The 23,522-nt window shown below is 39.1% G+C and overlaps 1 protein-coding gene across 32 annotated transcripts in view; it reads right to left on the reverse strand.

Annotated features, from left to right (window-relative positions):
• The window catches only part of KCNMA1 (potassium calcium-activated channel subfamily M alpha 1), a 936,156-nt gene that overhangs the window by 161,045 nt on the left and 751,589 nt on the right, over nucleotides 1-23,522 (reverse strand). For 16 of the 32 annotated variants that reach the window (XM_056819947.1, XM_056819943.1, XM_056819916.1 and 13 more), the window contains 4 exons: nucleotides 23,281-23,349; nucleotides 20,578-20,589; nucleotides 12,567-12,653; nucleotides 8,363-8,439 (listed from right to left, as the gene is read on the reverse strand). In XM_056819947.1, coding sequence (XP_056675925.1) covers nucleotides 8,363-8,439; nucleotides 12,567-12,653; nucleotides 20,578-20,589; nucleotides 23,281-23,349 — 245 coding nt within the window. The remainder of the gene's footprint in view (nucleotides 1-8,362; nucleotides 8,440-12,566; nucleotides 12,654-20,577; nucleotides 20,590-23,280; nucleotides 23,350-23,522) is intronic. The other 16 variants (XM_056819953.1, XM_056819921.1, XM_056820012.1 and 13 more) reach the window with 1 other exon arrangement.

Genomic DNA, 23,522 nt, shown 5'->3' on the forward strand with positions numbered 1-23,522 from the left:
CAACTTGGGATCAAAGCATATTCCTTCTCTGTCTCTGCTTCCTTTCAATCCATTAGTTTTGTTTTGGTGAAAAGTGAATAATTGATGCCCCTTTTTCTTTTAAATTAATCAATTATTATTTCAAATTAGTTAATGCTGCTACATCTTTAAGTCTGTTGCTGCATTTAGGTACAGTCTGGAGTAGGGATAAGGGGTAGATAAAGTTGTAGATAGCAATAAACCACTTAAAATCCAAGTAGACTTATTTCAAATGCAGAAGTTAACTTTGGATTTCTTTAGGATAGGTATAGAAGTTTTTACTCTCGTTTTATCACTGGCAAGACAAGGTGCTTCTCTCTCTTAAGGTGGCTCTTTAAAAATTTTTAAAGTGTTCCACTATTTGTTCTTCCCACATCAGAGCCCCATCATTCAATCAAGTAACTTTTAATGATAACAAAAAGCAGCCTTGTGAGGACATCTAGTGGAATCGTACAGAAGGGCAACTGGTCAACAAAAATCTGGGAGAATGCTCTCATTAAGAATTGAAATAGAGAATGCTGTCATTTCAATTCGCCAGTTTCTTTGGATCCTGGGAGGAGTTTGGATGGCTGCAGAGGCAGGATCGAGGAGAAAGGGACAGGGGGAAGCCCTGTCTAGTAAGCAAGCTGGTTCTACAGCTTTGGGCAGCATTCACTAGAACCAGATTGAAGGACCAGTTAGGACACCTTGTGGCCTCCACTGAAGCTTCCTTGGCCATAAAAGACAACTGAGTAACGTGTTTCCAAAGGCTAACGCATAGAGTAAACTGTCTCCTCTTCCCGTGATGCTTCAGGAGGTCTCCTGGCCTGAACCTGCCACGTATCACCAGAGGACAAATTTGCCTTCTTTTCAAAAGTTCCAATCCAAAACAGGGTGTGAACACCTGGAGTTGCTAATTAGCAATTTTTCCAAATCATAAAGTGCCTTCAACTTGGGCTCTGATTATGATGTTGAAGCCAAATGAGTCCTTGGGCCAGCATCGCATTCTGGACCTCATTTTCCCCTAATATCACCCTGTTGCTGGGATGCGTTTAGAAATGACTATCCCAACCATTTTCTAACTATGTGGGGGCATCTTCCTGGGATACAATGAAGGAAGTAGATCAGTACTGAAAGGCTTCACTTCTATTTCCTAATATTATCTGCAGTGCCAAAGAGGAAATGTTGGCAAAATTAAAGGATCTCAAGTGGCCAATTCGGTGCTTTAAAATCAAGAAATGATCAGTGGTGCCACTGGAAAACTTCTCATGTTTTTGAAAATGTGCTTATAATAAGGAAAAGAGAAAACTCTGCAAAAGCAGCCCCTCTGGACTAAACATGTCCACATTGCTGATATTTCTTCAAGTCAGATTGACAATCTGCTGTCAAACTCAAGTTCTCACTTGAGTTGGCCCTTCCAAGCCAAGCCTGGAATGGAGGAGCTAGTTGGAATCCATCCTGTCCTCAGTACCATCTGCCTCCCACATCAGCAACCAAATTGTCAGCCAATTTCCAATTGTGGAATCTTAATTTCCAGGGTGGATTGGAGGAGGCAAGAGAAAGCAGCATTGGACTGTCAGGCTCCAGATGGAGTTTTCCAACTGTTGGAAAAACATCTTTGGTTTCAAACTGAGCAAAGTCGAGGAAAAGGCCAGTGTGGAAAAAAAAAAGGAAAGGACTCTGCTGGGCAATTTATAGTCATTTTTCAGACCAAAACCTCATTTTAAAAATCAGTGTTCAAGATATTAGAGTGCCATGCAAGAAGGACCATTCCCAAGTATAGGCCCTGGAGCTTGTCCTCTCTGTGCTGGTAGGGGAAGGAGGAGGGTCACTAAAATTAGAAATAAAAATAACCATGGAATAAAATGTCCACCAAGGTTTGGCAGCTGAGGTATTTGTTTGATGTGACACTGAGAATCAGGGAGACTTGGTTCAAATCCTATAAATTCAAAATGATGTCTTCACTTAGCTAAATTCCTCCCATTAGCTTCTGGAGGGAGAAGAAAGTTCTTCCAGGTGGAAAGACTTTCTGTTCCAAGAACAGAAAGAAGGAAAAGGAAAAGCTAGTAAGTCAGCTTCAGCTGAACGCAGCACACTGAGCTAATTAATTGGTTCTGCCTCCAATGACCATCTTATGGCAATAAGCCTCTGAGGAGCTTGGCACTGAGTTTGGTTGGTGGGTTTTTTTTTTCTGTGCCTTCCCTCAAACTCCAAAGGGAAATCCTATTTAGCCCTTGGATCTGGAAACTAGAAGTTGACTCACCCTCATAATCCACTCAGGAATGGAGTGGAGAGAATTGCTCAATCAACTGTGTTAGAATTCCATGGCCTCTGGGAAGGGGAGGTACTGAAGAAGGGGGGCTTCAAGGGGGCCAGAGAGGACTCCAAAGTTGGACTGTCACTTTTAACACTGAATTACTGCATCATTCCTCCTCTAAACTAAATTAAAATAGGAGATAGCCCCATCCAGATGATTAGCCATAGAGGACCACTCTGGGGCCAGGATCTGTCCCTAAAATGTCATCTCTCCCAGTCTCTGCTACTGAATCCACCTGAAGACCTACAAAGGAGGCTGATGCTCCCACTCTGATGCACCTTGATCGGGACCAAGGACCACAATAATAATTTCTAAGCCACATTTCTTCAATTTGTATTTAAAGGCTCTGGTTTCTAAATTTCCTTGTAAACCCAATTGTATTGGGCAAGAAATATGCTCCCTGGGAATGTATTAAGTGTCCAGGGACTTGCATTTACTTCTTATGGGCATTAGAGAACCATTTGCTTCAATGGAAGCATTCTTTCTAGCAGGACCAAATAGTCTTTCTAAGATTCCTGACTAGCACTCAAGGAACAGATGGAGGAAGGAGTAGGGGCTATAGTATTTTTTTTTAAATCCTTTTGTTGTGGCCCTGGGGAACTATTGAATCTTATATATGAAAGAGTCTTTTTATAGTGAGGGAGACAGGGAAACTTTACAGATTGTTGGAAATAATTACCACAATGCATTTACTTGTCTCTAGTACTCCAGATATTTATATTTCCAAAGCCGGTCACACAATTAATTCACTACCTTTTATAGAGAGATGGCTATGTATGAGGTAGTGAGTGCCTCTCTATAGAATATCTGTGCCTGTATATATAAAAATGAACATTTTTACATATAAAGTACCAATACACATCATATATATTACCATGAAGGAATATATATATATATATATGTATATGCAGCATATGGACTTCCTTTGGAATATGAATTCAAGCACGGAGGCAGTGGAGGCTAGGAAGCATGTCGATGGCCTCCACTCCATCCGGCATGTGCAACTATGGTGGTAATTATCCCAGCCTACTCGGTCTCTTCTAAAAAGTCACGAGACGGGTTCAAAGTCATTTAAGAGAAGAGGAACCACTTTGTCCGTCTTATTTCCCAACAGAAAAAATAAGACCGCGTCTGCAGCTGACAAGGAAGGTATAGGTAGGTAGCGAGGGTGGGGATGATTGGACAGTGGGTCGAGCCACCGACCATCTCCGGCTCTTTGCAAGTCTATGGACCATGTTGGAGGATGGAGAGGTGTGGGTATGATGTCATTGCTACATGCAACATAAATGTCCAAAAGAAAAGAACTGAAACTATACAGAAATAAAGAATCTCTTCTAGAGAAAGACAGGCGGGACTGGACTCGGGGCTTCTAGGAACCCAATTTACTCACAATATATCACTACCAGTGTGCAGTTAAAATAGAGTAGGGCCCGTGTTCCAAGGCAGCAAGAGAAAAAAAAAATAAATCAAAAAGATGTCAATTATCAGAGATTAAAATAAAACGTCTTCAAATACATCAATTATACATGATTTGTCCCCTTATGATGATACACTCTCTGCAAGCTTAAAATCTGGGGAGGGGGAGAATATAAACAATTAAAGCAGGTTTGCTATCTAAAATAAATAAATAAATAAATAAATAAAGGAACAAAGATTTGGCTCCAAAAGCTTTCATCTCAGACCAAATTGGGCTGTTCTCTTCCTTGGAAAGCTACATGGAAATTCAAAGAAATGCAAAAGTTAAAACTACATAAACACAGAATGACCAGTCAGGAACACACTGGATTTCCACTCTTGGGAATTCTTCTGGACAAGGTGACATGAAACATTACAGATTATTTGACGAAGGAGGATGGGAGAGAGGAAGCTGTGAAAGGAAAAGCCCGGTTATTTTAATTATCCTTGCTTTGTGGAGATGTACGACTCCTAGGTAAATTATTAATACCTAACCTAACAGGTTTGGACAAATGGCTATGTGGGTCAGCTTCTTGCTCAGGCCTTGATGCTGTCATGGCAAATGTGTAGACGCCTTCAAAGAGACATGGGCCCACCAATGCCTTATTCTCGAAACTGGCTTTTGACCGGCTGGGGGAGCTGCCGATAATTAATGCCCTTATAATTAAGATTTCTTTGTCACAAAAATACTTCTTTCCCACTTCACTCACCTGCATACAAGGGGAAGTTTATTTTTAGCAATTCTTTTTCTCCCCCCACCTCATCTGCATTTCAACTCTCTGTAACACTGACTGCTCTACTTTGTTAATTATGGAAAAAAAATATTTAGACAACCCACTTTGCTGTCAAATATTAGCTTGACAGCCAAGATCTGCATTGGAGGTGGGGACGGAGAGGGAGGAAAACCCAAACAAAACCTTGTCATGTTAGTTTAGCTTTGGGAGAGATGGTGCTTTTGCAGTGATCTGGGCCACACATGATTAAGGATCATATGCTTCACTAGCTGAACTAACTTTAAGGGAAATGAAGAGAATAAAATCATTTCTAACAATTATGAGCATCCCCCTGGCTTCTCCAGTGGGGAAGGTAGTTTTGTTGGCTTGCCTGGAAATACAGTTGGGAGAAATACCGTGGTAGGTCAAAATATTGTTAAAAAGGGGGGAAAAAGTATATATTTACTTGTTTCTTTTCAGTTGACTTGGAGAATCATCAGAAGCCTGACTCAGAGATCCTTGGTTGAGCCTTTCCTACCATTATCATTTTAATACAAGGATTTTTAACATGAGGTCTATGAACTTATTTTTAAAAAGTAGTTGAATAACCAAATTTCAATATTATTTGTTTCTATCACCATCCTCTGTATTTTATTTTATGTGTTTAAAACCATTTTTTTTTCTGAGAGGGGTTCTAGACATGGGCTTTGCCAGACATGACACCCATGGAAATTCAGAATTCTTGCTTTAAAGTTACAGTCACCCTTGTCCACTTTCCTACCTTGTTCAGCTATCTGTGACCTGGCCTTCCCTCTGTTGTCCTACATTGTCACAAAGTTGCTTGGATATAGTCTTAGGGGATTCTCTTTCCTTTGAGAGTTTAGTTTACTTGAAGAGAGCTGGTTCTCCTTCCCCAAAGGTTCATGTGATAATAGATTTAGCAGCTGAATGAATCTTAGAAGATCTCTAGTCTAACCCCTTCATTTAACAGGTGAGAAAACTGAGGTTCAGAGAAAAAAATGATTTACCCAAGGTCATACAGTAAGTGGCGAATCCAGAAAAATATGTCCCTTTTCTCTCTTTTTGTCTATATGCCCTTGGATAACTGAAATGATCCAGGCAGTCAGTGGGTCTCAGAATTACTCATATGGTGAACCAGAGTGACTGCTTTAGTAGAAAGAACATTCTGAGAAAAAAATAATAATTCTGCTCCCAGTTCAGTCCCTAACTGTTCATGTGACCTTGGGCAAGTCCCTTCTCTTTAGCCTGGATTTCCTTACCCAATAGATGGGAGGGGAAGAGAACATAATTTGATTTTTCCTAGGTCTTATATCCTTCTGAAGGTAGCTCTTTTTTTTGGAGGGTCCCCAGAATGAAAGACTTGTTTCTCTCGGGATTTTTCACATCAAGAAGAAACTTGGGAAAATTGGGGTTCTTCATGGAGTCTTAATAAGAACCAGCCTTCCTTTTGCACTCATTAGAGGGATTTTCCAACTAGAAATAACTGATCTTCTGTTCACTATTTCTCCTGCTAGTAATGGGAAGGATAAGGATCTTTGTTGTAGTTAATGAAAGTCCTCTGTCTAGGGCTACACTACTAACTAAAGGAAGCAGAGACTAACTACTTCCTCAACCCCTTTGTGACAATTCTTAGGACTCAGGTCAATAAATTAAGGCCAAGGTCAATAAATTAAGCTCAATTCTTTATTACAGGTGTACTGGTCATAGTTCCTCCTCACGGAGAGTCACTGGACAAAGTCCAGATGGGAACTTGTCAGATACACACACACACACACACACACACACACACACGTGTGTGTGTGTGTGTGTAGTATAGTGGGTGATTTTTGTTGGGTTGGACCATGAAGCAACATGGTATAATGGATAGAGAACTGGCTTTTGGAGTCAGGAATTCAAGTCATGCCTCTGCCACACAGTGACTGTGTGACTCTATACAAGTCACTTAACCTCTTACTGCTCAAGGTGGCTCTCCAAGACTATTAGTAGCAAAGAAAATACCAACCTGCATTTGTAGTGGCCTTATTGGGTAACTGCCCATATAAATAAAATCACAGGTCCAGTCCTTGTCTGGAGTTCCCATGGAATGGATTTCCCAGTCCCCATAGAGAGAGCTACTGACATTCTCTGATTTATGTGTATTTTCCAAATTGTCTTGGCCAATTTCAGGATTTAACTGGCTTACATTCTATTCTGAAGCAAACTAACATTAGGTCAGGCTTAGAGATAATGCTTTTGGTCAAAGGTGCTACTACCCTGTCGAGAAAGCTAAAGAGATCAGTTTTTCCCATAAAAAGAATTTTATGTAGTTAGCATTTCCCACTAGAAATTAACTTCTCTCCAGGGCCTTTTCTGTGGCTTTTGAGGGAGGGAGACATGTCTTCTTGGGCATCATTTCATCAGCTGCAGATGGCAGAGGTGAAAGAATGAGGAATATGGAGTTAGGAAGCCCTGAGTTAAAATCCAGCCTCAAAGGTATTACTTAACTACTCTATGCCTCAGTTTACTCATGTCAATTGATGATATTAATAAGCACTACCTCCTAGGGCTGTCAGATGGATCACATGAAATAAGATGTATAGAGCTTCGCAAACTTTAAAGCATTAAATTGTGGTTATGATGATAAAAAGTATTTTTAATGATATGTCTTTCCTTTCCTGCCATTAAAAGATATGGAGAGTGCCCAGTTCATTTCTGCCATGGATATGAATCACTGAATAAACATGCGTACTGCCAGTTCACTATTTCTAGGAAAGGTAGACATTCAGTCCATCCTTCTCCATATCTTAAGAGTTTTCTCTGGACTTCATCTGGAAGGGATTTGAGCTAGATGTGCCACTATGCTGCCTTTGAGAACTTCCTTTAGGGGCCACAAATGGAGAAAAAATGAGCAAATGCCTCCTTGAGTGAGAACAGAATAAGAAAAGTAACTGGACCAGTGATGAAGAAACGAGATGATGAAACTCCTTTCACCAAGGCAGATCAGCATCTTCTTAGCCACTCATAATCTTAAAGAGTTGCCAGACCACTAGGAGAGGAAGTGACTTCTCCAGGGTCACTCATCCAAAATGTGCCAGAGGCACACCCAGGCTTCTACTAGACTGTGAACTCCTCTATCAAGCCAGGCTCTTCGAGAGCAGGGACTGGTTTTTGTCTTTTGTCTCTGTAACTCCAGAGCTTAGTGCAGTGCCTGTTGTAGGCACTTAATGAATGTTAGGTGACCAACTTAACTTCTTTGCTCTAAGATCAGCCATCCATGTTCTATGTCACACTTCTCTTGAGTAAAATAATCCAAGTAAATCTGCCTAGCAATGATTGAGTTAGGATGAAAGAAGATATCCGAATTTAGTTTTTTCCCCTCCCTTTGTTGCTAGAATCTTGTTGACTTCATCTATTTTATTGATAAATGGAAAAGGTATAAAATCTCACTGTGACTCCATATCCTAACCAGATGCTGCCTATCTTCATGCCCTTCAAATCTCACTGGACAGTAAAATCACCTTACCAGGAAATAAAATAAATATAAAATTTTAAAAAATAAAATAGGGGGTTCTACCCTCCCAGATCAGACTCACCTTTGCTAACACCAATCTTAAGTCAGGAGGCAATGAAGGTTCATTTAGGTCACTTCTTGGGGGGATTAAGTGGGGATAGAAAGTGAGAATAGGAAAAGTGGTGGCCTGTGCTTTTTTGAATGACAGCTTTGTCAACTGAGCAAACAATATTTATTTCAAGTCTCTTTGTGCCAGTTTGTGAACTATAAACATGTTTAAGCATAGTCGTTAAGCCCAGTAGATGGAGAAGGAAGTGAAGTTGGAATGGGGGTCTGTAGGGGAGGAAAGGAAGAAAAAATATTACTTACACCGTTTGCAGCCACATTTTTTTATCCTCTTGGGATCTGTGACGTCATCATGACAGGCTTTGCAGTAAAAATATGCCCTGGAGAGAGAGAATGGAAAAACTGACACATTTCTTAATCCACCCAAATGAAATGAGTCCCACATTTCCTCTTACTATGGTGCCAAATTAATGAAACATGCCAGCACTAATTTCCTTTCATCTTTTGAAAGGTTTAGACATTTAGAGATGGAAATGTTTGTTGCAAGACCTTTCATTTCAAACATGCGTCTCTGGTCTTGGAGTTAGTGCTTCTTTTAATAAACTTTCATTGGAAAAGTAATTGGGGGAAAGGTTGATAATGTAACCCAGAAGATTAGCTCGCTTGTCTTTCATCTTTGAAAGCATCACGTAGTGTACCTCAAGCCATACACATGTCAAGTGAATGCCTAGCCATTGGCAAGGACACCACTCTGATTTCTTGACTCTCCTTAGCAGCCAACTAAAGATTTAAGGAACATGGGAGACAGATGTAGCTATTCCTTATTCAAAAATTACAAAGGTGATGCTTTGAAAATACCTTTGTTCATTAGACAAACAGAATGGTGGGGAGGAAGAACAGATGGCGTCTGAGTCAGACATTGCTTCTATAATACAAAATCCAGCACCAATCTCCAAAATGCAAGATGGCGGCTATATATCATTAAAACTGGAAGGGCCCTTGGAGATCAACTGGTCAAATGCTCTTGTTTACTGAGGAGGCCCAGAGGAATGAAGTGATTTGCCTAAGTCTATGATGCCAGGTTGCTGGGTGATTTATTCTCCCCCAAAATGGCACTCAATTTAAAGACAGAAGACTTGAATTTGAATCCAGATTTGATTGCATCCAATTTGAATCCACCTTAGACATATTTCTGAGACTCAATTTCTTCATCTGTAAAGTGAGGCATTTGAACTAGGTGATTTCTAAGGTTCTACACTGCTCTGAATTTTGTATTCCTGAGAATAAATTAAAATGAAATAAAATAAGATAGTAAACCCCCATGCTACAGAATACTACAAATAACTATATAGCATTTACTGTCAGTGAATGTTTCACCTTGATTAAACAAGACTTAGCAGGCAGTCATCTATAAAAGGCTCTAAGCTTGGTTCAAAAGATCACTCATTATATGATGTGCAGGCAATGAACCTAATTAATGGGGTAGGGCTCAAATGAGGTGATACAAGGCAAGTTGAAAACGTCACAATGGATAGAACAAAGGCTTATGAGGGTTTAGTATTAGTGATGTGATGAAATCCATTTTATTAAATTTCTGGCACTTGGAGGTAAGAGGATAATAGATTTAGAAAAAGGAACCTTAAGAGGTCACCCAGCTCATTCCCCTCCTTTTACAGACAATAATATCATAGCTAACATTTATATAGCTCTTTAAGAATTTGCCATAATGCCTTACATATATTATCTGATGGTATCCTCCCAACAACCTTGTAGCGTAGGGACTACTATTAGCTCCATTTTACAAATAAGGACACTGCTTTTAAATGTTAAATGTCTTCCTTCCCTGGATATATGAGGAAAAGAGAAGTCACCCACGTCCCCAGTGACATATTGTGAGTACATCTCTCTTAGTGGAGAGACAGCTTGTTCATGGAGGCTAAAGAGCCTTCCTTAAAGCAGGAAAACATGGACTGCAGTCTCACCTCTGATACATGCTGACTGTGTGACCCTGGGCAAGTCACTTGACTTTTTCAGCACCCTAGGCCAGCAGTTCTCAAAGGCTAGTTGGGGGTCCCCAACACCCTTTTGATCTGCAAGGTCAAAATTATTTTCATAATAAATCTAAGATTTTTAATTTCTGCTAAGATAAATCAGTAGACACAAGTCCACATAAATAAATGTCTTTGAGAGGTCTTCAATAATTTTTAGGAGTATAAAGGGGTCCTGAGACCCAGGCCACCTTTGAAGACTATAAATTGCAGAGAAGACGCTAGCTGAGTTAGCAGAGAGTTTCCTTACCATCCAGTTCCCTGTATGTGAATGAAATCATAAATCCAGTCTTTAGCCTTCTTTTAATCTTTTGTTTTCCACTTACTCTCTCTGCATAAATGATGGCATGGAGTCCATTTGATGGCTATATACCAAAGACTGATTCTTTAGTCTGCTTACAAATAAATGAGAATATCCTGTGCTTTGATTATGCTGGTCATATGCGCTGGCCCCAAACAGATTTTTCGCCAGACCATTTCAGTCCTCTCTCCTGGGCCTCATCTGGTCAATTTGGGTTTTCTACAAGCTCCAAGTCATTAATTTCTGCTGCTTTTTAAGTTGAGGATGTTCACTTAATAGCAGGTCATCGTAATCAAGTTTTCCGTTGAAAACCAAATGAAAAACCAACTTGTCTAGTTCCATTCAAATCTCCTCAGTCCTTTCTGTGGTTTTCTGCCTGCATCATCTATTTGAAATCCTTTTACTGACAGCATTTGCCCTGACACCTCCCCCACACCATGGAAAATCATAGCCTGGTCTTGTACTTATTATGTCAGCATGTATTTGTGAATATCATAAAGCAGAGAAATGAGACATATTGCACTACTGAATATAGGATGTAATTTGTTTCTTGGACCACTTTGTGTTGGTGACATTCATTAGGGAGAGATGCAACGGGAAAGGGAATTACACAAATGGGAGTAGGGGGAGGCATAAGTGATCTATATTTCTGTAGGGCTCCCTAGCCTCTGGTTCATGGAGTAGAGCTGCTGTGTCAAGCTTTTCTGTCTACTAATCTGGACCCTAATGCATTCCTCCTTAATAGTGAGCTTAGAAGGGCAAGGGCTTATTCACCCAGCTGGCTTGAATGGATCCAGTTTCCAAGGAGGAGTTGGAACTCTGGGAGCAAAGATTCAGAAAATGATAGCCCAGAACCCTGAAGGGGGACTAGATTTGACCCCGTTTCTATGCCCAGAGGCTAAAAATTCTCAACAATTGATATACATTTCTCCATCTCCAAATTTCCTTAGTGAAATGGTTTTCAAATCATGGTCCATGCATCTCTGGTGGGTCCATAAGACCCAGTCAGGGGATCTACGATGTTCAAACTATTTCCATAATAATACTAAGACATTATTCACCTATTAACATACTTCCCCTTCTTCTAACTACCTATCTGTGCGAGCCTGAATTTTCTTCATATGTCAACAGAAACATATATTCCAATAGACTGATATAGAAGCACACATGAGAATTCTATGAAGCCAGATGATAAGAGAATTGCAAAAAATACATATAACATTACTCTTCTTTTTACAAAATAGATTTTTCAGTAAAATATGTTACTCACGTTAGCATGTATGGGCTTATTGCTGTTATTTCAATGAATTAATGAATGAATACTATGTTTTCTAATATGATAAATATCTGTGGATCTCTTTGGAGTCCTCATTAATTTTTAAGAGTGTTAAGGAGTCCTGAGATCAAAAAGTTTGAGAATGACTGTCCTTGCATATTTGCCTAGTTCTTTCTTTTATTTCTGTTTCTCTTATGTTTAATGTCAAACATAAGTAGAGACTTGAATAATGCTCATCAAATCCCATTATTAGTTTATAATTTTAGGGACAGCTATATGGCACAGTAGATACATTGTCAAGCTTCAAAACAGAAGGATTTGAATTCAAATTTCACCTCATTTAATGACTATGATAATAATGATAATAATAAATTTGTTATTGTTGTGAGGATCAAATGAAATATTATTTGCAAAGTCCTTAGTGCAGTACCAAGCACATAGTAGGTATTATATAAATGCTGTTACTATTATTGCTGCTAAGTTGCTTAAGGGCAGCATCCAAGTAGTTTTTTGTCTTTGAATTTCCAGTGTCTAATGCAGTGCCTTGTTAACAAAATGCTTGGCAAACTAAATTGAGAAAGGTTTTCATTTCATTACAGCAGAATAATTCTGTGATATCTCACTTGCATCAGTACTGCACATGAGATGGAAACTTGGTGATTCTCTAGTCAAGGAGAACAGGCAAATCAGTCCATGCTAGTAGCTCGGGAATTTTTGAATTAATTCGGGTATAAAAGAAGCACTTGAAGGTGTTCAGTCCTTCACCACTGCACTTGTTGACACTTTGTCTCAACAGACTTCCCCCACTGATTTTCAAGATTTGGGGGAAGTAATTGTGGAAGAGGAAAAAAAAACAACTGGAAAAAATCCCAACAATTTTACCTTTTGACTTCTTTGGCATCACTTGCAATGAAGAATCCTAAAGTTCCTTCTTGGATTTTGAGATGGTTTCCAGGATTAATTAATATGCTGCTCAGTGAAATACAAACAGAGAAGATAAGAGTTGTGAGGAGACATTCTAAGAAAAAAAATGTTGAGGTTACATCATATGATTGCTTCTTATAGGGGGCCCACTAGATAGGAAGGGATGTGAGGATGCCCGAAGCCATCCTGGCAGATTTAACGCCAAGTCCACAGTCCCTCAGGTCCAAAATCCTAGGCATTTGATCTGATAATGCCATTAGTGAACTAGGTGGTGATTCCCAAACTGGCATACCCTAGGCATCTTTTTAAGAAAACCAAAGCAAATCCATATGCCAGAAAGCTAACAAATTCAGGAAATAGTCTGCCCTGCCTGCTTGGTATGTGAGTGGAACTTCTGATTTCCCAGGAACTTCCTATAAAAGGTCAATGTGGAAGAGCTGCTGGTCAAATGAAGCCATTTTGATGCCAATATTTACTTCCAATGACAGTTAATGGGACCCCTATATGCATACATAAATATACAGGTATGTATTCCACATATTACTGAGGGGCATAATACAAGACAACCAGTTACCAATGCAGGGGGAAACACAACATCTGCATGACAGTGAGAAGAACGTAAAAAAAGATGAATATCTAGGAAAAGAATCATCACCACACTAACAAATGAATAGATCATGCATTTAACGGGTGGAAATACTAAGGAACCTGAGTTTGCACAGAAAAGGTATGTGTTTGTTAGACTCTGATGTGAAAGGAGTGGTGTCTGTCCCAATGGCCTGGCCTCAATGTATAATGCTTAATAAACGCTTGTTGACTTTTTGATGCCCATTTTTCAGAAAATAAAATTTATATCCCCTACATTGCCTTTTTGTTTCTGTAAAAGAGTATGTGTGTGTATATATATTTATAATTGTATATATATATATACATATATAAAATGAGATATATACTAAGCAGAACATCTAGCACTAGGATGAGAATCTGTAAAGGAAACTTTTTCAGGCTAAGCAGGCATTAGGATCTGCTCCCTCAAGTTTAATCACTTAGAAATAAAAAAGCAGTTCGTGCTAATATGCCTTGGATTCAGATGGAACTAAAGGAATACCTTTTTTTAAGCTCAGAGGACAATTTAGGGGAGATACTAAATACATTACTAGATCTAACACAGATTTCCTTTGATCTGTAAATCTCCGGTGCTTAAGATTGATGTTTAGAAATTAGATTACAGGAAGGAAGTCATCAAATACTGAAAACAAGAGGGTGATTAGTAGGTAACCATTTTCTAGTGGCAAACTCTTCCATGGAAGGGTTGTAGCAATCAGAGGGTGATTCTAATAAGATAGGGGTGACCCAGGTGAACTTCTGTTCAGTTGGGACATCTTGCAGTGGGTCATTACCACAAGATAATAATCTGGTATCACAGGAATACCCTAAGTTTCTAGAAGGGGATGTGCTGGAGAGAAACTGAACCTGTGTCATTGCTATTATTAACACTAAATGATAGCAGAAAATCTTTGAAGATTTCATTGTTCTAGCCCCTGATAGACAGGCAGCAATGAAAACTATCCACAAATCGAAAAAGGGGGCTCTAAACTGAACACAGAAACGGATAACTGTAACATGCAGTCACCTCATCATCAAGCAGAAGTGGGTTTTTCACTTTGTGGATTAACCAAGACCTCTGCTCCTCCTCTACCTTCCACAGCCAAGAGCAGGACCAGGATAGGAGAAGCTTTAAGAATTTGTCTTAAGAAATGATTGCCTCTTTGGCTAGCTCAATGTTTACATTCCATAGCTAATGAGATCATAGGATTAGAGAGCTTGACAGCTGGAAGAGACCTCAGAGACCACCTGTCCATTCCCTTCATTTGACAAATGAAGAAACTGAGACCCAGGAAAAAAGTTAAGCAAATCGCCTTAGAGAGTATCAGAAGCAGAATTGGACCCAGGCTCCATGACTCCAGAGGCAGTGCTTTTTTCTATTTTAGTATTACTAATGAAGTTTTAATTGTGCACCATATTAGATGTATAATTTCACTTCTCCTGTCATAATGGTGACCTGTCAAGAGCTGGCTGCATTTTCAAAGAAATTCCCAGTGCATATGGGTAGTAACTAAACCTAAGGATGGACTAGTATTACTTAATCTGCTATCATTGGTCCGATATCTACCCTCACCATGATAGGATGAGTGAAAACAACTCATCTTGGGTCCACCAATGAAGCAATCAAGCAATAAACAGCTATTGAGTACCAACTAGCTTATGTGCCAGGTATTATAAAGAGATTTATGGCTGCTTCCCATTTGGGGCAGAGAATGGAAGTATATGCCACAAGCAAAAATAGTGTACATTTCAGCTGTGTGATCCTGGGCAAGTCACTTGACCCCCATTGCCTAGCCCTTACCATTCTTCTGCCTTGGAGCCAATACACAGGATTGACTCCAAGACAGAAGGTAAGGGTTAAAAAAAAAAAAAGAATAGTGTACATTTTAGTTAAGTCTAAGTGAGAAAAAGTATTTTGAGTGGCACATACAAAAGATTAAAACAACAAAGATCAAAAGCAGAATTCTGACATTCATCAATGGCTTGGCAGGATGTATCTGCAAAATGAGCCTCTCATGTAAGCTGGGGTGTCTTTCTTCCCCATATTATCTGCTTCATTCATTTGTATCTCGGTAATTGAACCCACAGTGTCATTGCACAAGATGAAGTAGGAAGGAGCAAACTTCCCACAAATGACAAATCTCTTTTCATTCTTTCTCTCCCTATCCCTATGGTGAAGAACAGCCAGCGATGCAGGGAAAAGGTTGGGCTCAGCATTCTAACAACTGCAGAGCACGCCATTTATAGTGGAGCCTTTCCTTCAAGTCCATTAAAGTCAAACTAGAGAGTAAGGTAATTAAAATGATTAAGGGCTGGGAGCAAATAATCTTCGATGATGTCATTGGTTGCTATTGCTCCTTTTAGCCCTTGGTACTAACTAATGAGCTACCCAGGAGGAGGTAACTGATTTGCATTGTAGGTCCTTTTTACAGGCTGAACTTTCAGAAATATTTTATGCCAGAAGAACATCTGGACATGGGCAAGTTAATTTGGACTGACTTTAGGCTATGGTGGGATTTCTTCTTTAAACCTCATGCCACCAATAGCCTCTTCCATATTGCAACTCTGTAATTCTGAGACACCCACACACACTTGTCACTTTGGACAAGGGGGTAGATTGTTTTCAATCATTTTTATGTTCATGTAGAAATCACATTTGAGGACATCCTGATTTGTCTATGACTTTCCATTTTTCTGAATGGCAATCTCAACAATTAGTCCTGTACTCAAGAAAAAAAGGGAAAGGAATTCTTGATGTATAAAAAAATATTAATTACATTCTACCAGATTCCTCTTCTTAATGATTTGGCCATCATGCATTCTCAGATTCCAATGGACTGAAATGAAAAAAATTGCTAGATGGATACCCAGTTTCAAAGACTCTTTGGGGAAATATATTGCCATTTTTCATATTTTAGCCAGATAAAAGTTTTAAATGTTCCATTTGCATTCAAAATCCCCAAATTTCTAAGAGTTTAAAGGAAATTTTCATCTTTCTCTTCCTTAAAAATATAAGCTCAGAACCTTGGGTCAAGTGACTCTAATTTGCCAAGTATCTGCTATTCTTTGGCTGTCATTCCTGATCTCCCAAGGCTCTTTTATCTCCCTTGGAACAAATAAACAAAATATCCTGATTATGCCTGAGTCTCTGTCCTCTGACTAAGAAAAAAAAGCTTCTCTCCCTGTGAATCACTACATCACTTTCCTGACTCTGAAATATTAGTGACAGAGAAAATTTTATTCAGCTTCTAGGGAACTCTTTACTTTTCCATGTATCTATTAGCCAAATTCCAAAAAGAACCTTTAAAAAATAGGGTTCATAAGTTTCTGCTCTTGGGCAATATCTCATGTGTTCTCTTTTTTATTCTCTCTCTTCCTGTTTTTTTTCCATTTAGTCATTCCAAACTCAAGACATCCTATGATACCCAAATATCAACAAGTCTGATCTGCTCTTTTTCTTGTTCTGTTGACTTTTGGCCATTCTGGTATCTAAATCTTTGGTCCTGTCTGTCACTGAGGGATCTTTCTATAAGTTGGCTTTTCTAGGCCTCAAAGAGTTTGCATATTGACCCAAGAATGGAACAGAAATGTTATATAACACACACACACACACACATATATCTTAGGAAGTAGTGATAACTCCTCTGTTTTGACTCTAGTATAAAAAGCCAAGAGCTTTTCTTAAATGCACTCCTCTTCATCAATGTGGTATGATGATGAGGCATCCAAGTAAGTATAAATTGACCAGAGAAATATGACCATTATGTTCTCTGAGAGAAGGGATCATCCCTTGTTTATTTTTAGGCACTCCACAATGCCTTGCTTGGTGCCTTAGACATAGTAGGTATTGAATAAAGACTTGGGTGAATCATAGTAAAAGAGGTAAATAGCAAAATAAATATATACTTTTTTTGCATCTGAGACACTGGGAAAAATAGAGTCTAACTTTAGAGCTAGAAGAGACTGTAAAGATCATTTAATCCATGTCCCCATTTTTATATGAGGAAACTAAGGCACAGAACTTTTAGGTGATTTGCTCACAGTCACAATCAATCAACAAGTATTTATTGGGGGTTTTTGTGTGTGTGTGTGGTAGACTAGGTGCAAGGCATACAAAGACAAAGACTAAAATAACTTCTTCTTTCAAACAAGGACCAGAACTAGACCTCTATGAACCTCGTCCAGAGTTCCTCTGACTAAAAAATCCCTGTTGCCTTCTCATTCTTCAGTAGGGTAACTCACACACTGTCACTGAGGACACTCATCTAGTCTTCATTTTTTTTGTCCTAGGTTTGTATATCAATTGATTTTTTTCCCTTCCTAACTCACTATGAGTCATAGTATCAGCTGGGGAGCAACTTCCTTTCTGATTCATTTCTTTAGTTAGAAAGCTTGTTTTTGAAAATGTGTTTTTCAAACACATCATGTTAGAGTTCATATGAGTCAGGCCTTGTCCCAGGAGCAACTACATTTATGTGTTTCTGAGTTGGCAAAATAAGGTGAATTAATGAGGGCAAGAACACTCAAGAATCCTGTCCTTCCCACAAGGCTCAAAAGTCTTGCAAATAATCACTAAGGACCACTATGCACCACTAGTGCTCCAACATGACTTCCTTTTCAGATGTCCTCTTCAGTCCTGACGATCATAATTCAAGAATATTTGGTGCCAAGATTCTTCTGCAAATTGAGCATAGAACTGCTCAAGTTGCACAAGATTAAGTCAACATATGCAGCTTTCTCTTGATTTCATGCTTTTGCAGGCTATCTTCCATGCCTAGAAATGTGCTCTGTTCTTTCTTATCTCTGCCTATTAGAATTAGAAACCTTCAAAGGTTGTCTGATATACCATATAACTCTTACATGAGGTCTTTTTTGGTGTATTCAGATACTAATGCCTTCCTTGAAAACTGCTTTTATTAATTTTCTATATTTTGTGTTGTAAAATACACACAGCCATGATCTCCCTCTATAAAATGCAATCTCCTTGAGGCCAATGATTATATTATTTGTGTCTTTGCAATACCCCTCACAACACTTAGCATAGAACTGATACTTAATTGTCGACTTGTTGATTACTTAGTGAGTAGAATATAGTGAAACATAAAGGCGGACTAGCCATGGGGACAGGACTGGATCTGGATTTTTCCCTTATCTATGAGTTTTTGATGTCTGGCTCATGAAGAAAATAAAAGCAGAACTCCATGAAAGGTAGTCATCATGTTCCTAAAAATTGTACCAAATATGCGGATCTGTAGATCTAAAAGATTGGCAATGATTAGGAGGGGAAATCTCAAGGAAAGTACAAATGAAATAAAAAGAAATGAAGTGAAAGAGTTTTCTAGCTACTCTGAATATGTATGATGGGTAAGGGTCTCCATTGGGCAATCCTCTTTACAAATAAATCATCCCTTTCCTCTAGGCAACATAGCATGCTGTTGACAAGCTGCATGATGCTATGGTCATTGGAAATATGCATATTAATCATAAGCTAATGGAAACTAGAGAAAGGCAAAAGAAAAAGTCAATAACAACCATCTAAGGTTGGTTCATGGCCTCTCAGGAGGAAGCATTACCAGGGCCAGTGTCAGGGGCATCGACTAGCAGGTGACACTTTATTTGAATCAGTTTTACTTCTAGGGTGGAAAGTAGCTGGAGAGAACTGTCAGGGCACACACCGGAAGCTGACTTGACAGGCTTCCCCATGGCTTGTAGTGTACTATAATCACTTAGCATCAGCTACTTGGACATTTCTATCAGAAACCTGGACACACATACTTTTACTTGCAACTCAAAAAAAAAAAAAGGCACAATACAGGTAGAAGACAAGTTGACATTCCATGCTACGGTCTATTGGGGCTTGATTCATTATACACAAATACGATAAGAAAGGTTGCTCCCAGTTTGTCTGGCAATGTAGGGATGGATTGATTTTAGCTCATCATGGTTTCTGAAAATGAACTAGGTTGTGTGTGTGTGTGTGTGTGTGTGTGTGTGTGTGTGTGTGTTTAATTGTTCTTAGGGGAAAGAATCATTAACATGGAAATACTTTCATTGAAAGAATGTTGGGGATTTTGTTCTGGGAGCAAACCCATCCTACTTTTGGACATGAAGCATGCCTTCATCAGCAACATGCCTTCACCACAAGGTAAGACGACTCCAAAGCCAACATAGAGTTGCAAGCACTAGAAACCTGGAAGGTTTGACTCGTTGCAGTAACTTCTCCGCAGTTGGACCACATAACTAATGCCAAACTGACAGGAAGCCACCTCTGTTTCCACATAACCAGTCCAAACCACAGAATTAGGAGACTCAGGGAAGAAGATAAGATGAACATATAGATCCACACACAAATCAACGCAAGACAGAGCACACAACCAGTAAGGAAGATGAGGCATGAGAAAATGAGCAGGTGGAAAATATAATGAAATGTTTTCAACAAGATTATCACAGAAAAGACTTTTGTGAACAATTAGATTGAGAAAGTTAATCAAGAAAGGGGGAAAGGAAGATCGCCTAAGGTTTTTGATCATGCTTCATGCAACACCAAACAGTAGGAAAATGGAACACGGTCAAGTGATGAAACTCAAGATGTCACGTTCAGAAATATGTCAAACACACAAGGGGGAAAAAAGACACATATTTGCTGTGATAAATGGCACTTTCTCAGGCAAACAGTTATGGAAATCATTCTCCCAAGAGACTTTGGGAGAAGAGTACTGTGACTTTACTGAGTACTATACAGATTTTTAAATTGCTTAAAACTTATCAACAAAACAAGAACAATGACTTGGTCTCTGTTATGTGGGTAAAGAGACAAGACTATATTACAGAAAGTAGACTCTGAAAAAAAAGATACAGAGAGGAGATCACTGGGAATGTGGATATGGTATGCAGACAAAATGGCATCACGAAATCTGGTGGACACATCAACACAATACAAAAACAGACAAAAAATGCCAAAGAGAAAAAAAAATTAAGTGAAATATCAATCAGTCACACTAATAGTGTCAAGACTGAAAATCAGATTGTGCTCCTTCCCTCCCCCAACTTTTTAAGGTTTCCTGCAAAGAAGTTAGTGCATAATCCACAAAAACTAACAAATAAAACCAGAACACCAAATGCTACCATCGATTTATAGATATATAATCAGGGGTCTTGTATATAAATATACATATATACATACATATATATACACCAGACAAGGGTGATTATATACATATATGCATATATGTACACATATTTATATATACACAGAAAGTAAGGTGTTATCTTCCTGAATTCTTGACAAAGGGTTAGTCCTGGAGTTAGAAGGAGTGAAGGTAGAGGATTGAGGTTGGAAGGAAAGTTAACGAAGAGTGCATACCGCTTTCGGCTTCTGCAAATGACAAGAAAAAAAATTTTAAATCAAACATTTTGGTAAGAAATCAACCAACACCAGAAGAAAAACTTAAAGAAAAAACACAATCTTTGTTTCAAATTCTTTGAAGAATATGATACAAAAACAAGCAGTTTTGCCAAGAATAAGGACAAATAAATATGGAATGGTGGGGAGGTGTTGGATGGGGAAATAAAGAGGAAAAACAAAGGAATTAACATGGGGGATCAGGGAACAAAAGTGGAGAACAACTTTTCAATCTTAATGTCTCATCATAGAAGGGGATAATTAAAAGGAAAAGAAAAACATTATCAGGAGTTATTTTAGTTCATAGCTTTGCACATCCTCTATGGCTAATGTGTGCTGATGAATGCCTCTGTTTACAGATTCACGGATCCACATTCCCTTCTCCTAAGCATACCTTTTCCTTAATAGAGGAAGCACTTCCACAGTTGAGACCAAGCCACATTTGAGAATTAAAGGCTGTCAGTGTGCATAGAAAGCAAAAACAAAATGGAACAAGGTATTTCACCCTTTTCCAAAAATAAGACAATTTGTTTGCTGAAAGAAAAAAGATGTCTTTGTTGAAAACATTTCCAATGGGGAAATCAATATAACTGGTCTCCAGGGAATAGTAATACTTTATTATTCTCTCATAAATGTTGTGCCCACTGACCAAACTATTAGGAACTCATGGTCTGAGTGGTCTTTCCAGTAGGGGTAGTTTTCACCACTTGTCACCAGTGTACACATTTTTGAACTGACTAGCGAGGGAACAAGTTGCAATCATAGTTTAGCCATAAAATTAGTACAGAAACAGTGCTCAGGGTGATGGACAGCATTTCACATTTCACTTTTCTGAAGAGTGCAGAGAAGTGGGAGGGAGATAACACCAGCCATTTACACAAAGATTTACCCACTTGACAGGTAAAAAGTTGGTAATGTGAAGAATATCATTTGCAAAAATGCTGGAAAGGATAATATTTTCTATATGAACATAGACGTTTCTTTGTGAAATTATAGCCAAATGCAATTTTAAATCTGTAGATGATCCAACCTGTGTTCAGGGTGCTATCAATCTATTTTTGCAAATAATTATGCTTCACTTTGCCAGCCTAGAAAAAAGAAAAAAAGTAAAGGCTAAGGCCAAATTCTGCATGTGGCCCCCAAATCTACCATTTTTGGTCGATTTGAATTAAAAAAAAAAAAACATCATAACATCGATCAGATCAGCCCTGTGAGTCAATCTGATCAGATGGTTAAGACAACCAAAAACATGTGGATTGACTGCTTTCCAATCCAGTGTTTTCCTGCTTAGAGACATACAGTCTGCATTTGGTAACTTGACATAACCAGGCCATTTATCCAGAGAATGAAAACTTGCTCATTGGAGGACACCATCATGAGTCTAAACAATTCTTGGATCTGAAACACCCTTCTAGAAAACCAACAAATGTTCTGGTGGGGAAGAGAGATTGTCCTATACTTTGTAGCCTGTTCTACTCAGCAGTTCTGAATGGGCCATGCCTCGAGTCTCCTTCCTGTTGAGGAAAAATCTGAATATCTACAAAAAGGTAGATGAGCACTGGCAAGGGAAGAATGGGCACCACCTCGTTGGACAAAAGCCCTAGCACCTTGGCCAATTGTGTTTTGATTCTTCCAAAAACTGTTAAGAAGGGTCGGGAAACCAGAAAAACATCTATATTATTTCTCAAACACACAATGCCATTTCCACAACACAGATTGTTAGTTTAATATGTCTTCAAAATAATAGAGACAAGCCAGTGTGTCATGCTCTCCCTCTGCACTGAATCATATATTGACTTGGGTGTTATCTATCCTAGCCAGACCTATTCCCCCCATCAGTCTGATTTGCACATAATTAAGAACAAAATAAATAAATAAAGAGAGCAGCCTGACTTTGAGTGCAGCTCTCCTGGCTAATTTACATGAAACTGATATTCTGCCACCTGGATTCAGGCTGTACGGGGAGAAGCGCATATGGTACACAATAGGATGCTTGTAATTTGGATATCAAGAGAGCAGATCTCTCCCATAACCACTCTGCCCCCTGCCTGATGCAGAAGAGCCCTGAGCCCATCTGCTGTTTCCTAGAGGTGGAATGTGTGTGTCCCTGTTGAAATGGAGTTAGGACAGCAGCAAGGATTGCAAAGGAAGTTTAGCTTTAGGGTAGGAAGAATGAGTCACTTGTACCTGGGCAGAGACTTTCAGTATTTGCTCTTCTCCATTGGAAGTGATCTCTAGTCTTTGGGAATTCAGAAGGTTCATGGCAAAAATCATACTATCAGAAGATCATACATCAAGGGCTTGAAGGGCTCTTGGAGGTCTTTTAGTCCAAGCCTTTTTATGCTACATAAGGAGAAACTGAAGCCCACCCAGGATGTCAAGTGACTTGTCTGACATATAGTTTGTAAGTGCTGAAGGCAGGATTTGAACCCATAACCTTGGATTACAGAACCAGTGCCCAATCTTCCCCTCTGTCTAAAGTCTATTAATTAAAAGGAAATTGGTCGAGGAAAAGAAGTATCCAGTAAAGGTGTTCTGAAATAAATCAGAATAGGTTACATCAGGCTTCAAACAAAATCCTGTTTTGGGGAAGGAATGGTCCAATCTGCCTGGGGATACATGTTCACCACCATCAGTATCAGCCCCAGAGTCCAAACAACTTACCGGCTCTCTCGGTTGATGGACTTGTACTCTATGGCTATCAATAAGAGCTTTAGTTTCAAAAAGCACAGTCTGCAAGAAGAAAGAAACATTCGGGTCAGTCCTTCTGAATGATTAGAGCCATATAACAACACTGTTAAGATCTTTCCATTTACTAATGCAAACATTATCAAGGAGCATCGTCATCTTGGCTGGGGGGGAGTGGGGAGGACACCTACATTATCCTTCCTCTATCACCTCCATCA

Source organism: Monodelphis domestica, chromosome 1, assembly GCF_027887165.1.
Source record: "Monodelphis domestica isolate mMonDom1 chromosome 1, mMonDom1.pri, whole genome shotgun sequence".
NCBI lineage: Eukaryota > Metazoa > Chordata > Mammalia > Didelphimorphia > Didelphidae > Monodelphis > Monodelphis domestica.